Below are 17,887 nucleotides of genomic sequence, written 5' to 3' on the forward strand. Positions count from 1 at the left end.
CCTTAACGCTAAATAAGAGCAGACTGAAAATATTGTTTGTTTACCTTCTTTTTTTTTTTTTTCTTCTTTTTTAACAGGTTGTGGTTGTTCAAGCAATTAGTGCCTTATGCCAGAAATATCCACGCAAACACACAGTCATGATGACATTCCTATCAAACATGCTTAGAGATGATGTGAGTACCTGCATGTTTCTAGATAAATGATGGAAAACATCACCATCGGTGTTCTTGTGCAATGAGCAATTAAAATACATGCATAACCTGTCCTGTGTAGCGCTACTCCATTATACAACTGTATACTCAATGTATGGTAGTCACCAGTGATGAGCGATAAGATGTTATCCGGCATGCTCAGGTGCTAACCGAGCGACTTTGGCGTGTTCCAGTCCCCACGCCTTCGTGTCTCGCGGATGTTTGACTGCCGCAACAAATGCATGGATTGCCTAACAAACAGGCAATCCCTGCATGTGTTGCGGCTGTCGAACAGCCGTGAGACATGCAGTAGCTGGGGCTTAATCATATTTTCTCCTTCGCCACATTGGAGGACACAGAACCATGGGTGTTCTGCTGCTGTCACTAGGAGGCTGACACTAAGTTGAGACAAAAAAGTTAGCTCCTCCCCTGCAGTATACACCCTCATGCTGGCTTCCAGAGACCCAGTTCAAGCTTAGTTTCTGTAGGAGGCACACAGGGTCTACTATTCAGACCAGAATTTCTCTTTATTTTTTTATTTTTTGCTATTTAACTTTTTTACCCGGATGAAGGGGGGACGGAACCTTTCAAGGCTCAGATCTCCCCGAACCAACAACAGGCGAGCACGGAGAGTGTTGCCTCTCCGTATCCTCTCCTGCGACGTGGGATGCCACTTGGCTGGGCTGATTCTAGGGGGCGACGGGCCCCTTCAAGGACACCAATCTCCCCTCCTCCCTTACCAGACGAACACATGGAGTGTCACCTCCACGTATCCTCTTCTGCAGCCAGGCCTATTGCCGGACATTTTGCCCTGCCCACCAGGTTATACCCTTGGATGCTCAGAGGCACCCTACATCGTGGCGTCCGTGCAGCCCCCACTGAATCACCACTGAAAAAAGCGGATGATGGAAGGAGGCGGACGGTTCCTCTCCACCCCCCTTTTAAGGGGATGGTGGATGGAGGCTTCCCCAACCCTGCACCGTCCTGACGATCCCGGGTACAGCTATGTCCTGCGGCATCTGCCATCCCCTTCATATCGGGGTAAGTGCCACCTGGGAGGGGTCGTTTTCCGGCGGTCATAGGAGGGCTCCATAGCGGCAGGGACTCCACAGGGCTCCGCGGCATCTTTCCCAGTGGTCCGGGGGTGCACGCCCTGGCCGAAGCCATAAATGTAGTCCCCGGCTTCAGCCTAGTGTGGGCCGCATCCCGATAGGCCCCACCCACTACTCGCATCACTCTTGCGGCTCCGCCCCCAGATCTGGCACTACTCGCTCCTTGCGAGACTACCTCCCAACTCTCGGCAGCCATCTCCCCCACTGCACAGCAGCTCCGGCCGCCTTCTGCACGTGTCAGCACTCCTGGATGCCGGTCTTCCCCTACTCAGCGCCACCTCATCAGATTGCGGGACACAGGACCTGCTTCCCTGCAGCTTTACCCCACATCGCTTCCACTAACAGCATTTTTACTTATATTGGGGTACATCATGTCGCAGTCAAGGGCTAAAAAGACTACAAAGGTACATACCACCTTTTTTACTGCGTGTACCACCTGTCAGGCTCCTCTCCCTCGGCCTCAAAGCTCCCCTCTCTGCTCAGCCTGTAATGCCCAATGTGCTCAGGAGCCCTCCGTTGCTACCGACCCCAGTGTATCTAGCCCCCCTGAGTGGTCCGCGTCACTGTCGCAATCCATGGCTTCGTTGGCCTAAGCGATTGAATCCCTTCATGACCCCTCTGGGGAGAGGGGCACTCGTCTACCTGGGTTAAGAGACCCCTCCCTTACAGGGGAATTATCGGCTAGCAGGGGCCGCTCTCACGTGAAGGAGGTACAGACATCCAAAAAACGGATCCGCACTACCTCTCCAGAGCATTCACCATGCAATTCAGCCTCTGGTAGCTCCACTTCTCGCTCACCCTCTCCAGGGGTTCGCAGCGATCATGACTCTGATTATGAGTCTGAGGCATCCTAGGACCCGGATTCTCCGGAGTTTCAATCGACTGTGGATTCCCTCATTGAAGCTGTCAATCACGCGCTAAAGGTTGATGATGACCCTAATTCCGCAAGCCCATTCTGGTCCACCTCCACAGCCTCGTCCAGATCAGAACGATCTCCATGTACAGGGAGAGACCCTCGGCCCTCATACAGGCCGAATCAATCCTGGCGAAGTAAGCCCAGGCAACCCAGAACCAGGGGATCCAGGCCCTCCAGATTTCCTTCACAATAACTCGGGGAGTTTTCCGGTCGACACCACCAAAGTAGGCGGACGCCTGCTTCTCTTTCAACATGTCTGGCTTTCCGTCATCGAATGGGTCAGAGACCTGGTGTCTTCTGGTTACAAAACAGAATTCTCCCCTTCCCCGGCACGTTTTTTTTTTTTCTGTCTCGTCTCCCAAGTTCAGGTGCTCAGTCTCGCGCACTTCACCGCGCCATCGAATCTCTCCGCCGAAATGGGGTCATTGTCCTGGTTCCAGAACACTAGAGATTCAGAGGTTTTACTCAAACCTCTTTTGCGTTCCAAAAAATGACGGGACGGTGCACCCTATTTTGGATCTAAAGCTCCTAAACAAGTATGTAAAAGTCCGGCACTTCAGGATGGAATCCCTCCGGTCAGTCATCTCCTCAATGGAGAGAGGAGAGTTTCTAGCATCAATAGACATCAAAGATGCTTATCTCCATATCCCAGTCTTCCCGTAACATCAAAGGTTACTGCGCTTTGCCATCCAGGAGGACCATTTTCAATTCACGGCCATACCCTTCGACCTTGCCACCGCGCCCAGGGTATTCACAAAGGTCATGGCGGCGGTCATGACCATTCTTCACTCCCGAGGAGTGGTCGTGTTGCCATACTTAGACGACCTCCTCATCAAAGGTCAGTCCTATCATGCCTGCGAAGCAAGCGTCCGCATTACCTTGGATACTCTTTCACGCCTGGGCTGGCTGATCAACTTGGACAAGTCCTCCCCAGTTTCAGCCTGACGGATCTCCTTTCTCTATCGCCTCATTGGGGGACACAGGAACCATGGGTGTATGCTGCTGCCACTAGGAGGCTGACACTATGCAAATAAAAAAAAAGTTAGCTCCTCCTCTGCAGTGTACACCCCACCGTCAGGAAGTAGGATATTCAGTTTAGCTTAGTGTCAGTAGGAGGTGGACACGGGTCTTTCATTAGACCCTTATCTACCTGAGTGTGCGTCGTTCCTTTTCAGGTACCACGGAGGGATACAGGGTGGTCAGTCACACCTGTAGTCCCACAAAGAGACTGAGTACGGCGTGTACTGCCACCCCGTATCCTCATATGTCTAGTCGGCAGGACCCCAGCCCCTAACACAGAAGCGTGTTGAGGTGATTCAGACCCGGGCCTGCCTCCGTCTCCCACCCACTCGCCCACCAGAGCCTGTCGGTTCGAGGAGACACGGACGTCCCACTATGCTGGATTTTCGGACGTCCGATCTTGGATGGGGAGGTACTCTCTCTCTCTCTCTCCCCCCAGGTACAGAGATAAGAAGATCACAGAAGAAAGAAGAGGGGAAGAAAAGAAAAAAATAAAAAATTCCTTTATTTTAATAGTGGGCCCCTTAATTCAGGTTACCTTTGCAGCAGTTTTAGGGCTCTCCTCAACACTTCCCCCGTGCTCCGGTGGTCATGTGATGTAATCTAGGTCCCGGCCTCTTCCAGGCCTAGCTGCAGAGTGGGGCATCGGGGGTCTTTTCCCCTTTAATTTTGCGGGTATTTGGGGCTGCAGGCATTGTTTTGCAGCGTTTTTCAATCCTCCGCGCCGCTCCCCCATCCTCCGGCTTTCACCAGCTCTAATTTAGGTCCCGGCTTCACTCGGGCCTAGCTGCAGGGCTGGCTCCGCCCCTCTTCTTCCTGCTTTTCGGGCGGGCTTTTTTCCCACCTAGCTCTTAGTCAGCTCCTTCCTGCCGGGACTTAGCTACGCCCCTTCACTTGGCCCCGCCCTCTGGTCCCGCGGTTTAGCTCCGCCCCCTTTTCCTGTCTCAGAGCAGGCTTTTCAGCATGTGTCCCTGCAGTGTGCGCTTTTTCACTCCTGGTCCTGGACACCCTCTTGTGACTGCCATTTTTCCTATTGATCCAGATCGTACTTGTTTCCTGTGGAGCCTTCTCTTCCTGGCACAGCAGCCCTACAGTCTGGAGCTGAATACAGGATGACTGCACCTACTGTGAGTAGCTGCTCTGCAGCCCGACACTCTCCTCGGCTCTCCTATCCCCTAATGTTCTGGCATCAGTTAATGGGTCTGCTCATCATGAACCCACCGCCCAGGAGTTCCTACCCCGGGTGAGACCGAGGCCCCTATCCCTGGGTGGGCTTTCCTTCTGTCTCGGTCTGTGGCGGACCTCACCAGGATGTTTCGTCCCTGGTGTCCGTGCTTGACAGATTGTCCCTCCCAGCCCCCGCAGTTGCCAGTGGGTCACAGGATTCTCCATCCGGCCTTTTCAACACAGGTCACAAGAGATCCAGACAGGAGCGAAATTCTGTCCTTTTCCCGATCCATCTCGCCCTCCGGTCTGGCACGGTGAGATCCCTCTTCCAGATCCTCCTCTCCCGAGTCAGACGGGCGTCCTCGGTCATGTTTTTAAGAGGAAGATTCAGACTTTTTCACTACAGGCCTCTAGCATGAGTGATAAAGTGCAAAGCCTTATTGTTGCAGTCAACCAGACCTTGGGCATCATGGATACCTCTACGGAACCCGCAGAAAAGGCGGTTTTGTTTAGACGGTCAAAACCAACTTCCAAGGTCTTTGCTCCACACACTGAATTTGTTGTGGTACTTGCCAGGGGAAAGGTGAACCATACCAGATGCTTTCAGACAGGGAAGCGTCTCGGCATCCTATATCCCTTCTCCCCTGAGCTCATCGCTAACTGGACTGATTCCTCGGCAGCGGACTCGTCAGTCCCCAGACTGTCCGCCAACATGATCCTTCCACTTTCTAATGCAGCATCCCTCATGGATTCCAAGGATACAATTATAGAATCGCTGGAAAAATCAGCCTTTTGAAGTGGCTGCTTCTGCTTTGTGCCTCGGCCATTGCCTCTACCTGGGTCTCAAGGACCACAGCTAGATGGACCAAACAGCCTTGTAAGGGTAGCACGGCTGGACCTCTTTCGGGGGAGCTGGCCGACCTGACGGACCAGATTTCCTATGCAGGGAAATATTTGGTAGCTGTCTCCCTAGATGCGCGTCTTGTGCAGCTCAGGTATCCAGCAATATGGTGACCATCTGGCGGAATATTTGGCTCAAGACATGGCAGGTGGACTTGTATTCAAAGAAGTCCCTTACCAGCCTCCCTTTCCAGGGGGCCAGTCTTTGACTACATGTTGGAACAAATTATTAAGGATATGGCAGTTCAGCTCCCTTTTTGTCCTTTCGCTGGTTCGCGGCGTCAGAATATTCCTCTGGCTAGCACAGACCGTGGTCTCGCCTGGCTAGAGAAAAGGCTTCCTTCAAGCCTACCCCTTCCTGGCGTTCCCTCAATTCCCATGGTAGGTCCACCAGGCCAAGACCTGGCAGATCTTCCTTGGCATAACTCGTGCTAAGGGCCCAGCGTTCCTCCCAGTTTGGGCGGGCGTCTGTTTTTCTTTTTTGCAGGGACGTTTGGCTTGCCTCGGTCGAGGTCAGGGAGGTGGTATCCTCTGGATACAAGATGGGGTTCGCTTCGCGGCCCCGGAATCGCTTCTTCGAATCCCACCCTCTAAAGGATCCTAATCTGATCCCAGGTTTCTTTGCGCCTAATGCCTTTCTTCTTTGTTCGGAGGTTATCGTTTCCATCTCAGAGTAGGAACGCTTCACAGGTTTCTATTCAAACCTGCTTGTAGTGCCGAAGAAGAACGGCACAGTTCGACCCATCTGGTTCCTAAGTTAGTGAACAAAAGGTTCCGCCTGCGGCATTTCAGGATGGAGTCCCTCTGTTCAGTATTGGCTTGCATGGAACCACAGGAATTCCTGTGCTCCATAGATATCCAAGAAGCCTATCTTGATGTTCTGATTTTCCCAGCACACCTGTGTCTCCTGCGTTTTGTGGCGCAGAAGAGTCATTTCCAGTTCATCGCCCTGCCACTCGGTCTTGCGACCGCACCCAGTGTCTTCATAAAGATCATGGCTACATTTATGGCCATTTTGAGGATCAGGGGCCTAGTGCTTATTCCGTACCTCGAAGACATCATCAAGGCTCCGCCCCTCTCTCAGGCCCAGGAGAGTGACAATCGTCCTCGACTCCCTGTCCCGTTTCTGGTGGCTGGTCAGCAGAACGAAGTCTTGTCTTGTTCCGAGTCAGTGCCTCGTCTTCTAAGGCATGCTGTTCGACACCTGTCAGTCAAGGGTTTTTGTTATTTTTTTCTTCTCAAGGAGAAACGGGCAATTCTCCAGGACGGAGTTCTCTGCAAGGCCCTCGGCTGCCTTCCTTCCGTTCAGCAATGAAGGTCCTGGGACGAATGGTGGCAGCATCGGAAGCGTTCCCTTTTGCGCTGTTCCACTTCAGCAGGCCATCCTTTCTCAGTGGGGCAGGTCTGTGCTGTCTCTGGATCGTCCGATTCGGCCTTCCGTCCGATTCTAATGGTCTCTCAGCTGGTGGCTGTCATCCCCTCTCATTCCCCAGGTCCGGTAGTTCCTTCTCGCCCATGGCAGGTGGTGACGACGGTCGCCAGCCTTCCCGGCTGGGGCGCGGTTTCCCGCAATCCATCAGTTAAAGGGGCGTTGGTCGGAGCAAGATTCTCCTCTGCCGATCGACATCCTTGAGATAGCGGCCATTCTTCTGTCCCTGAGTCACTGGGAAAAGGTTCTCAGAGGTCTGCCAGTCAGAATCCAGACGTCCAATGCCACGGCTGTGGCATATGTCAAACACCAGGGAGGGAATCAGTCTCTTGGAAATGGCGGAGGTATCCAAGATCCTCTTCTGGGCAGAGGCGACGGTTCCGGCACTATCCGCAGTGCATATTCCCGGCGTTGGTAACTAGGCCGCGGTGTTTTTCTCTGCCACGAGGGCCTTTCGGCAGGAGAGTGGTCCCTGCATCGGGAGGTCTTCCTTCAAATTTGCCTTTGATGGGGATCTCCGGACGCGGATCTCTTGGCGTCGCGACTGCTTAGGAAGGTTCCACCGTTTGTTTCCAGGTCCGCGATCCTCTTGTAGTGGAGACCGATGCTTTGGCCATTCCTGGGTCGCATTTTGTATTTCCCTATCTGTTTCCTCCCCTTCCCTTCTTCCCAGGCTGTTGAAGATCATTGCGGAGGGGGTGCCGGTCTTTCTGATCGCACCAGATTGGCCCAGAAGGTTCTGGTTCGCTGAGATCGTCAATCTCCTCACGGACTTCCACTGGAGGCCCCAGACAGGCCAGATCTTCTGTCCCAAGGACCGATCTGCCACCAGAGTTCTTGGTTGCTCAATTTAACATCTTGGCTGTTGAATCCTTCCATTTGGCCTTTTCTCAAGGCGGGACTTGATGCTGGCCTTGCCCTTAGTCCTCTAAAGGGTCAGGTAGCAACGCTTTCCATTCTCTTTCTGAAGTCCCATTTCAGAAGTCCTTGACTTCCCGTTCTCAGGTCAGATATTTAGATCTGAGAGACCTCGGTGGTTGATGCCTCTTAATGGCTAACTGAAAAGATGGTAGTAAATTGCAAACCTTCGAGACTTCTCAGGCATCATCAGGCATAGACTAATTCAATTCCAAATATTTGTCTATCACGGTACAAGGATATATATCCGTCCCGTTCTCAGGTCAGAACTTTTCTTCAAGGAGTGGTGCATGCAGCTCTCTTGTACTGGACTCTCGTGGATCCCAAGGACCTTAATCTTGTTCTGGAGGCTCAGTGGGGTCCCCCCCCCCCCCTTGAACCTCCCCATGAGGCCTCACTGTCTGTTCTGTCCTGCAAGGTGTCGTTTCTGGTGGCCATCACCTCCATTAGGCGCGTCTCGGAGTTGGTGGCTCTCTCCTGTCGCCCCATTTCTTGGTTCTTCACCAAGATAAGGTAGTTTTACAGCCATCGTCGCCTTTTCTTCCCAGGATGGTGTCCTCCTTGTTACTTCAATAAGATCGTCCTTCCCACCTTTTTGTTCTGCTCCGACCTATTCTCTGGAGTGTTCGCTGAACAGGCCAGACCTGGTCAGGGCGGTGAGGATCTATTTGTCTAGGACCACCTTCTTTAGGAAGACGGACCGTCTATTTGTCATTCCAGACGGTGCGCCAAGAAGCCTGCCAGCCTCCAAGGTTATGATTGTTCTCTGGATCAGACCTGCTATTCTGGAGGCTTACCGGGTCAGGAACAGAGTGACTCCTCCTGGGATTAAGACTCACTCTGCCCCAGGCAGTGGGCGCCTCCTGGGCGGTACACCATGGGGCATCCGCCCATACAACTTTACAAGGCAACCTGGTGTTCCATTCACTCATTTGCCAAATGTTATAAGCTCCATACCTACGCTTCGGCAGTTGCCAGCCTAGGCGGAAGGATCTTGCAGGCAGCAGTGGTAAGTTCTCCGACCTGAATGGAGTTTTTTTTTCTGCTGTTCCCACCCCAGGGACTGCTTTGGGACATCCCATGGTTCCTGTGTCCCCCAATGAGGCGATAGAGAAAACAGGATTTTTGGTTGCTTACCGTAAAATCTGTTTCTCGGAGCCTTCATTGGGGGACACAGCACCCTCCCAAGTTGAACAGCTCTGTTTTATTGTGTTATATTGTCACAGTTTGACTTTCTATCTTTAACATGTTGCTTCTCCTACTGCTTTCTCACTAACTGAATATCCTACTTCCTGACGGTGGGGTGTACACTGCAGAGGAGGAGCTAACTTTTTTTTTATTTGCATAGTGTCAGCCTCCTAGTGGCAGCAGCATACACCCATGGTTCCTGTGTCCCCCAATGAAGGCTCCGAGAAACAGATTTTACGGTAAGCAACCAAAAATCCTGTTTTCTAGGCATGATCCTGGACGTGTCCAAGGGGATGGTCCTGCTTCCTCGGTCCAAGGCCCAAGCGCTTCAGCAGGGAACCCGGACGCTTTGTCGTCCCTTTCCTCATTCCATTCGGTTTGCCATGAGGATCCTGGGGAAAATTGTGGCCGCAATGGAAGCGGTTCCCTTCGCCCAACTGCATCTCCGCCCCTTACACCAGGATCCTCACAATTGGGACAGGAGTCCCTTATCCCTCGATCGACCATGTCCTCTGTCCCCACGGATTAGGTAAGCGCTCAAATGGTGGACTTTGGAATCATCTGTCAACCAGTGGAGGTCTTTTCTCCCAATTCACTGGCTGGTGGTAACTACCGACGCCAGTCTCCTCGATTGGGGAGCGGTGTTTCGCCACCACACGGCCCAGGGGCGTTGGACGATTAGGGAGTTGAAACTTCCGATAAACATCTTGGAGATTCGAGTGATCAGATTTGCCTTGAGACGTTTCCACTTCCTCCTCACGGGTCACCCAGTTCGAATTCAATCAGAGAACGTCACAGCTGTGGCGTACATAAACCATCAGGGGGGTACCTGCAGCAGGGCGGCGATGCGGGAGGTCTCCCACATTCTCAGTTGCGCCGAGAACAACCGCTCCACCATTTCTGCAGTGCACATTCCAGGCGTTGAGACCTGGGCGGCGGACTTTCTCAGCCGTCAGGGTCTCGCCTCAGGGGAGTGGGAACTCCATCCGGAGGTCTTCCAGCAGATTTGCCTTCGCTGGGGGACTCCGGACGTGGATCTGATGGCGTCCAGACTGAACGCAAAAGTTCCCAATTTCATAGCACGTTCTCGGGATCCCCAGGCCATCGGGGTGGACGCACTGATATCCCCATGGCATCGGTTCCACTTCCCGTACGTGTTTCCTCCGCTTCCTTTACTACCGAAGGTGATCCGAAAAATCAAGATGGAGGGGGTTCTTTGATCCTAGTCGCCCCAGATTGGCCACGTTGCGCGTGGTACGTGGAGCTCGTTCAACTCGTATCCGACATTCCCTGGCGGCTACCAGACCCCCAGATCTGCTTCGCCAAGAGCCGATCTACCATCAGAGCTCAGGGGCCCTACGTTTAACGGCTTGGCTGTTTAAACCTGGATCCTAACTAAAGCTGGTTTCTCCCAGCAAGTCATTGCCACCATGATGAGCGCTCGGAAGACGTCTTCCGTTCGCATTGATCACCGCACCTGGAAAGCCTTCTTATGGTGCAGGCTCCGTGGTTGTCGTCCTCTCGTTTTTTCAATTCCCTCCATTCTGGAATTTCTCCAGTCCGGCTTGGATTCCGGTCTGGCGCTCAGTTCCCTCAAGGGTCAGATCTCGGCATTATCCGTGTTGTTCCAACGTAAGATTGCTGTTAACTTGCAAGTCAGGACTTTTGTTCAGTGGGTATCCCACGGAGATCCCCCCTATAGAATGCAGTTAGAGACTTGGGATTGTTCTCTCCTGGAAGGTCGCTTTCCTTGTGGCAGTAACCTCTATCAGGCGAGTCTCAAAATTGGCCGCCCCGTCCTGCCGGGCGCCCTTCCTTTCCTTCCACCAGGACGAAGTGGTCCTACGTCCATTTCCGTCTTTTCTTCCTAAGGTGGTCTCCTCCTTCCACCTTAATGAAGATCTCGTTCTTCCCTGTCCACAGCCAAGACATAAAGTTGAAATGGCCCTTCACACCTTGGACGTGGTAAGGGCTCTCAGGAGGTACATTTCTAGGACTGCCCCCTTCCGCAAATCGGACTTTGTGCTCCCTGAGGGTCACAGAAAGGGTTTAGCCGCTTCTAAAGCCACGATAGCCAGATGGATCCGATCAGCTATTCAAGAATCTTATCGGGTCAGGGGCAGACCTATCCCGGCGGGGATTAGGGCACACTCAACTCAGTTGGTGGGTGCTTCCTGGGCCATTCGGCACCAGGCGTCGGCAGAGCAGGTTTGCAAAGCTGCAACATGGTCCAGCCTGCATACTTTCACGAAGTACTACAATGTCCACACTCAATCTTCTGCAGATGCGGCCCTTGGCAGACGTATTCTGCAAGCGGCCGTTGCACATTTATAGTCAGTTACTAAACGGAGTTATATTGTTCCCCACCCAGGGACTGCTTTGGGGCGTCCCATGGTTTTGTGTCCCCCAATGTGGTGAAGGAGAAATAGGGATTTTTGTGTACTCACCGTAAAATCCTTTTCTCCGAGCCACTCATTGGGGGACACAGCAAAAACCTTCTTTTTTGGCTTACTCTGACATGTTATACTCTAATATTATGTTATATGTTGTAAATGATCTCCTACTGCTTTTACACTGAACTGGGTCTCTGGAAGCCAGCATGAGGGTGTATACTGCAGGGGAGTAGCTAACTTTTTGTCTCAACTTAGTGTCAGCCTCCTAGCGACAGCATCATAACACCTATGGTTCTGTGTCCCCCAGTGAGTGGCTCAGAGAAAAGGATTTTACGGTGAGTACACAAAAATCACTATTTTTGAGCGCGCGGAAGACACTCTGTTAGCACCTGAGCATGCTCAGATTACACCTTATCCGAGCACGTTCGCTCCTCAGTAGTAGTCATATGTGATAAACTTTTTACACATGAGCTTCTCTGCAATAAACTCTATAAACTAAATTGACCAGCTTGTTTTCACACCTGTTTTAAAGGCATGTTCCCATTATTCAAAGTTATCACCCGTCTTGCAGTTGGAGCCCCACTGGTCCCAAAAAAGTGGCTCTAATATTGCCTGTTGAAATAAAGCAGTGCATGTGCACAAATGCTCTGATCACTTGCTTTGAGACTGCCTGGGATAGACACACATTGTACTTGTCTGATGTATACTCCGATTCACATGTTAATGAGCAGTGCAAGGAATAACTTTTAGGCCACATTCTAATGACCATGGCAGATTTGGCTTCAGTGACATACGTGTAGTAATAATAATCTTAATTTATATCATCTTTATTTATATAGTGCCAATATATTCTGCACCGCTTTACATTTCAGAGGTTCATATACAACAGTCATTCGTAACATAATTAAATATAGCATATAAATTGTGCATTCCATAATTTTCCTTCCCATTGACTTGAATGACCAAGTCTGATCCGTAGAAACAGACCAGGATATGGCATGCACTGAAACTGCACGGAAACGCTGCGTTGTATTTTCCGCAGCATGTCAATTCTTTGTGCGGATTCCGCAGCGTTTTACACCTGTTCCTCAATAGGAATCCACAGGTGAAATCCGCGGAAAATCCGCAGGTAAAACGCAGTGCCTTTTACCCACGGATTTTTCAAAAATGATGCTGAAAAATCTCACACGAATCCGCAACGTGGGCGCATAGCCTTAGGGTTAGAATTAGGGTTGTGATTAGGGGTGTGATTAGGGTTACAGGTGTGTTGGGGTTAGGGCTGTGATTAGGGTTATGGCTACAGGTTGGATTAGGGTTAGGGGTGTGTTGGGGTTAGTGTTGGAGTTAGAATTGAGGGGTTTCCACTGTTTAGGCACATCAGGGGTCTCCAAACGCAACATGGCGCCACCATTGATTCCAGCCAATCTTGTATTCAAAAAGTCAAATGGTGCTCCCTCAATTCCGAGCCCCGACGTGTGCCCAAACAGTGGTTTACCCCCACATATGGGGTACCAGCATACTCAGGATAAACTGCGCAACAATTACTGGGGTCCAATTTCTCCTGTTACCCTTGTGAAAATAAAAAAATGCTTGCTAAAACATCATTTTTGAGGAAAGAAAAATGATTTTTTATTTTCACGGCTCTGCGTTGTAACGTCTGTGAAGCACTTGGGGGTTCAAAGTGCTCACCACATATCTAGATAAGTTCCTTGGGGGGTCTAGTTTCTAAAATGGGGTCACTTGTGGGGGGTTTCTACTGTTTAGGCACACCAGGGGCTCTGCAAACGCAACGTGACGCCCGCAGACCATTCCATCAAAGTCTGCATTTCAAAAGTCACTACTTCCCTTCTGAGCCCCGACTTGTGCCCAAACAGTGGTTTACCCCCATATATGGGGTATCGGCGTACTCAGGAGAAACTGGACAACAACTTTAGGGGTCCAATTTCTCCTGTTACCCTTGGGAAAATAAAAAATTGCAGGCTAAAAGATCATTTTTGAGAAAATAATTTTTTTTTTATTTTCATGGCTCTGCGTTATAAACTTCTGTGAAGCACTTGGGGGTTCAAAGTCCTCACCACACATCTAGATTAGTTCCTTTGGGGGTCTAGTTTCCAAAATGGGGTCATTTGTGGGGGATCTCCAATGTTTAGGCACACAGGGGCTCTCCAAACGTGACATGGTGTCCGCTAATGATTGGAGCTAATTTTCCATTTAAAAAGCCAAATGGCGTGCCTTCCCTTCCGAGCCCTGCCGTGCGCCCAAACAGTAGTTTACCCCCACATATGGGGTATCCGCGTACTCCGGACAAACTGGACAACAACATTTGGGGTCCAATTTCTCCTATTACCCTTGGCAAAATAGGAAATTCCAGGCTAAAAAATCATTTTTGAGGAAAGAAAAATGATTTTTTTATTTTCACGGCTCTGCGTTGTAAACGTCTGTGAAGCACTTGGGGGTTTAAAGTGCTCAATATGCATCTAGATAAGTTCCTTGGGGGGTCTAGTTTCCAAAATGGGGTCACTTGTGGGGGAGCTCCAATGTTTAGGCACACAGGGGCTCTCCAAACGCGACATGGTGTCCGCTAACGATGGAGATAATTTTTCATTCAAAAAGTCAAATGGCGCTCCTTCCCTTCCGAGCCTTACCATGTGCCCAAACAGTGGTTTACCGCCACATGTGAGGTATTGGTGTACTCAGGAGAAATTGCCCAACAAATTTTAGGATCCATTTTATCCTGTTGCCCATGTGAAAATGAAAAAATTGAGGCTAAAAGAATTTTTTTGTGAAAAAAACACGGGGGCTCTCCAAACGTGACATGGTGTCCGCTAAAGAGTGGAGCCAATTTTTCATTCAAAAAGTCAAATGGCGCTCCTTCCCTTCCAAGCCCTGCAGTGCGCCCAGACAGTGGTTCCCCCCCACATATGAGGTATCGGCGTACTCAGGACAAATTGGACAACAACTTTCGTGGTTCAGTTTCTCTTTTTACCATTGGGAAAATAAAAAAATTGTTGCTAAAAGATAATTTTTGTGACTAAAAAGTTAAATGTTCATTTTTTCCTTCCATGTTGCTTCTGCTGCTGTGAAGCACCTGAAGGGTTAATAAACTTCTTGAATGTGGTTTTGAGTACCTTCAGGGGTGCAGTTTTTAGAATGGTGTCACTTTTGGGTATTTTCAGCCATATAGACCCCTCAAACTGACTTCAAATGTGAGGTGGTCCCTAAAAAAAAATGGTTTTGTAAATTTCGTTGTAAAAATGAGAAATCGCTGGTCAAATTTTAACCCTTATAACTTCCTAGCAAAAAAAAATTTTGTTTCCAAAATTGTGCTTATGTAAAGTATACATGTGGGAAATGTTATTTATTAACTATTTTGTGTCACATAACTCTCTGGTTTAACAGAATAAAAATTCAAAATGTGAAAATTGCAAAATTTTCAAAATTTTTGCCAAATTTCCGTTTTTATCACAAATAAACGCAGAATTTATTGACCTAAATTTACCACTAACATGAAGCCCAATATGTCACGAAAAAACAATCTCAGAACCGCTAGGATCCGTTGAAGCGTTCCTGAGTTATTACCTCATAAAGGGACACTGGTCAGAATTGCAAAAAACGGCAAGGTCTTTAAGGTCAAAATAGGCTGGGTCATGAAGGGGTTAAATAGCATCATTGACCGACCGCCGTCAGTGTTTTAAAAATGAAACTGTGCAAAAAAGGAAAACTGGTCTTGTAGATAAGCGATTACTAGAGGTCTTGCCAGAAATTGATTTGATATAATCTTTGCAGCTATAGTATGTTTTGCTCTATATTATGGGTGCTAGCCTAATTCTAAGCAAATAATTAAAACGGTTAATCTGACAGTCTGTTTGGTCTCTGAAGCCTTCATCCTCGTCTTTTTGCAGGGCGGATTTGAATACAAGCGAGCTATTGTGGACTGTATCATCAGCATTATAGAGGAGAACCCGGATAGTAAAGAATCTGGGCTAGCTCATCTGTGCGAGTTCATTGAGGACTGTGAACATACTGTGCTTGCCACAAAGATATTGCACTTATTGGGCAGAGAAGGTCCTCGGACACCTAACCCTTCCAAGTATATCCGCTTTGTTTTTAACAGAGTGGTCCTGGAAAATGAGGCTGTAAGAGCAGGTAAAGACCTCATGATGTAGATTGCCTTGCACCATGTTCTTGGTCATTCTGATCTGTACGAATTTAAAAACCTAGTTATGAAATCATAGTTAATAATTCACTCTAAAGCCTAAAAATATCTGTTTCAAATTTACATTCTTTACTCTTTTAGCATGATTCGTCACTTGCATGGTGCCAATAGGAGAAAGAGTGCTGATTACCAAAGGTTTTGGTCTGTCATCCTCCTATGTAGTTAGGATGTCTTCTTAACTTTGGTCTGAACCAACAAATTAGGGTTTGGGGATTTTTTTATTTTACAACTTAGGAAGTTATTCTGATATTCTGTATGTAAGCTACGCTGTGCCCAAATATTTTGCTTCTGAAGCATAGGCCTAAGAAAACAGCCAGGTGTGCGTGAGAAAATCAGGGCAACGGCTTATGCAAATGGATTTATAACTTTGTTAGCTTTAAATACACTGAACCAGAGGTGTTTTATCTAAAGTCTTAAAACATTTGTACATACATGTGGTCATAATATACAAATCCAGTAGAGATTAGCATAATAGTTTTCACTCTGGACTCTAAATCCAGTAGTGATGCAAATTGATTTGAAGAACCCTGTTTCCGCTGCCACCTCAATAGTCCTTGTGTGCCAGACAGTAACCCTACAAACTGCCTCCTACCTGCCGACATCCCTGGTGCTTCATCTGATTGGTAGGCCTGGCACATTTGCAATACTCCGCAATGATTTTGTAACCCCGGTCTACAAATCAGAAAAAGACCCTGGGAATACGACAGATAGAAGGCAGTCCTCAAAGTTCCTGTCCGGTCGCCTCAGAATACTCGTGTAGCTGCTCGACAAAAAGTCCTGCAAATCTATTCTCTCATCTCTAATATCCAGCAGTGTTTGCATCTTCACAGACTAACAGGTAATGGTACATGACATGGCGGCAAAGGTTCAGCCAAAGCTTAGAAGCATAACATGACAAGGACTACATTATTAAATGTGTAGAATTATGAGTAAATAAGGTTTTGTTTCTATTTTTATTCCGCAGCTGCTGTTAGTGCACTGGCAAAATTTGGCGCTCAGAACGAATGTCTTCTTCCTAGTGTGCTGGTTCTCCTGCAGAGGTAAGGAACATGCGTAAAAACAAATTTAGGAAGATATCCATATCCGTTATTTAGGTCACCACTTCATAATTTATTTGAACCTGTTTCCTAATTAAAAAAAAAAATTGATTCTCCAATTTAAAGGGATCTTGTTATCCGATTCATTCTGCAAACACCACAGCAGCACGAAAATCAGCACTAAGTAGTCTGTTAGTGAAGTGAGAAAAATATAGGCATAAATTGAATTTATGGAACCAAATAAATAAAAATTGGTATATGCATTCACAACTTTTACTACAAAGCCCCCGAACATTTAGGGTATGTGCACACGTCAGGATTTTTTCCTGGCAAAATCCTGAGAATTCTGCCAGAAATCCGCGTGCTTTTTTCACGCGGATTTCTCGCGGAATTTGCGCTTTTTTGGGGCGGATTTTTTGCGGTTTTTTTTTTTTCCCGGAATGTCCTTTTTGATAGGAAATCCGCAGAAAATCCAGAAAAAGATAGAGCATGTCCGGATTTTTTGCGGTATGCGTTTTTTTTTGCGGAAAAAAACGCTAACATATGCACAAAAAATGCGGAATGCATTATAAAAGATAGGATGCATAATGTTAGCGTTTTTTTACCGGATTTATAGCGTTTTTATGGCGAAATTCCGCAAAAAAAACGCTAAAAATCCTGACGTGTGCACATACCGTAATAGTGTAAGCAGTTGCCTTCATAAGTCGCATGCTTAGTGAAAGGAAGTCCACTGTGCAATCTAAGTGTAACATGGTCTGTCAGTGTATACACCTTTTCTGAAAGGCCACAGAGGCTGCAACATTTCTCAAACGTCCCGTCAGTACGTCGCGCCGACGCTTTGTGACGGCCGACTACCGACAGAAATGTGAAAGAAGCCTTAGCCATCCAGTTGATAGAGGTGGCGTTTATTGAAGAATGGACAGAAAAAACAACAACTTTACTTACTCACACAAATTGTAAGGCTCATTTTGAGTTTACAAAAAGATGTGGGAGACTCCCCAAATGTATGGAGAAAGGTGCCTGTGGTCAGATGAGACCAAAATTTAACTTTTTGGCTACCAAGGTAAATGTCATGTCTGGTGCCAAACCAACACAGCGCATCACCCCAGGAACACCGTCCCCACAGTGAAACATGGTGGTGGTAGCATCATGCTGTGGAGATGTTTGTCAGCAGCAGGGACATGGAAAATTGTTTGCGTTGAGGGCAAGATGGAAGGTGCGAAATATAGGGATATTCTTGAGCAAAACCTGTTTGTCAGTGATTTGAAATTGGGACGGAAGTTCACTTTTCAACAAGTCAATGACCCAAGGCATACTACTAAAGCAACACTTGAGTGGTTTAAGGGCAAATTTGTGTGTGGTGTGGCCTAGTCAAAGCCCAGACCTTAAACCAATTGAGA

General features: G+C 48.6%; 1 protein-coding gene across 1 annotated transcript in view; it reads left to right on the forward strand.

Annotated features, from left to right (window-relative positions):
• Window positions 1-17,887, forward strand: part of COPG2 (COPI coat complex subunit gamma 2) — a 90,936-nt gene that overhangs the window by 46,700 nt on the left and 26,349 nt on the right. The window contains exons 13-15 of the mRNA XM_069765366.1: window positions 78-173; window positions 15,137-15,380; window positions 16,415-16,490. Of these exons, the coding sequence (XP_069621467.1) occupies window positions 78-173; window positions 15,137-15,380; window positions 16,415-16,490 (416 nt within the window). The remainder of the gene's footprint in view (window positions 1-77; window positions 174-15,136; window positions 15,381-16,414; window positions 16,491-17,887) is intronic.

The sequence above is a fragment of the Ranitomeya imitator genome, chromosome 4 (assembly GCF_032444005.1).
Source record: "Ranitomeya imitator isolate aRanImi1 chromosome 4, aRanImi1.pri, whole genome shotgun sequence".
NCBI classification, from domain to species: Eukaryota; Metazoa; Chordata; class Amphibia; order Anura; family Dendrobatidae; genus Ranitomeya; species Ranitomeya imitator.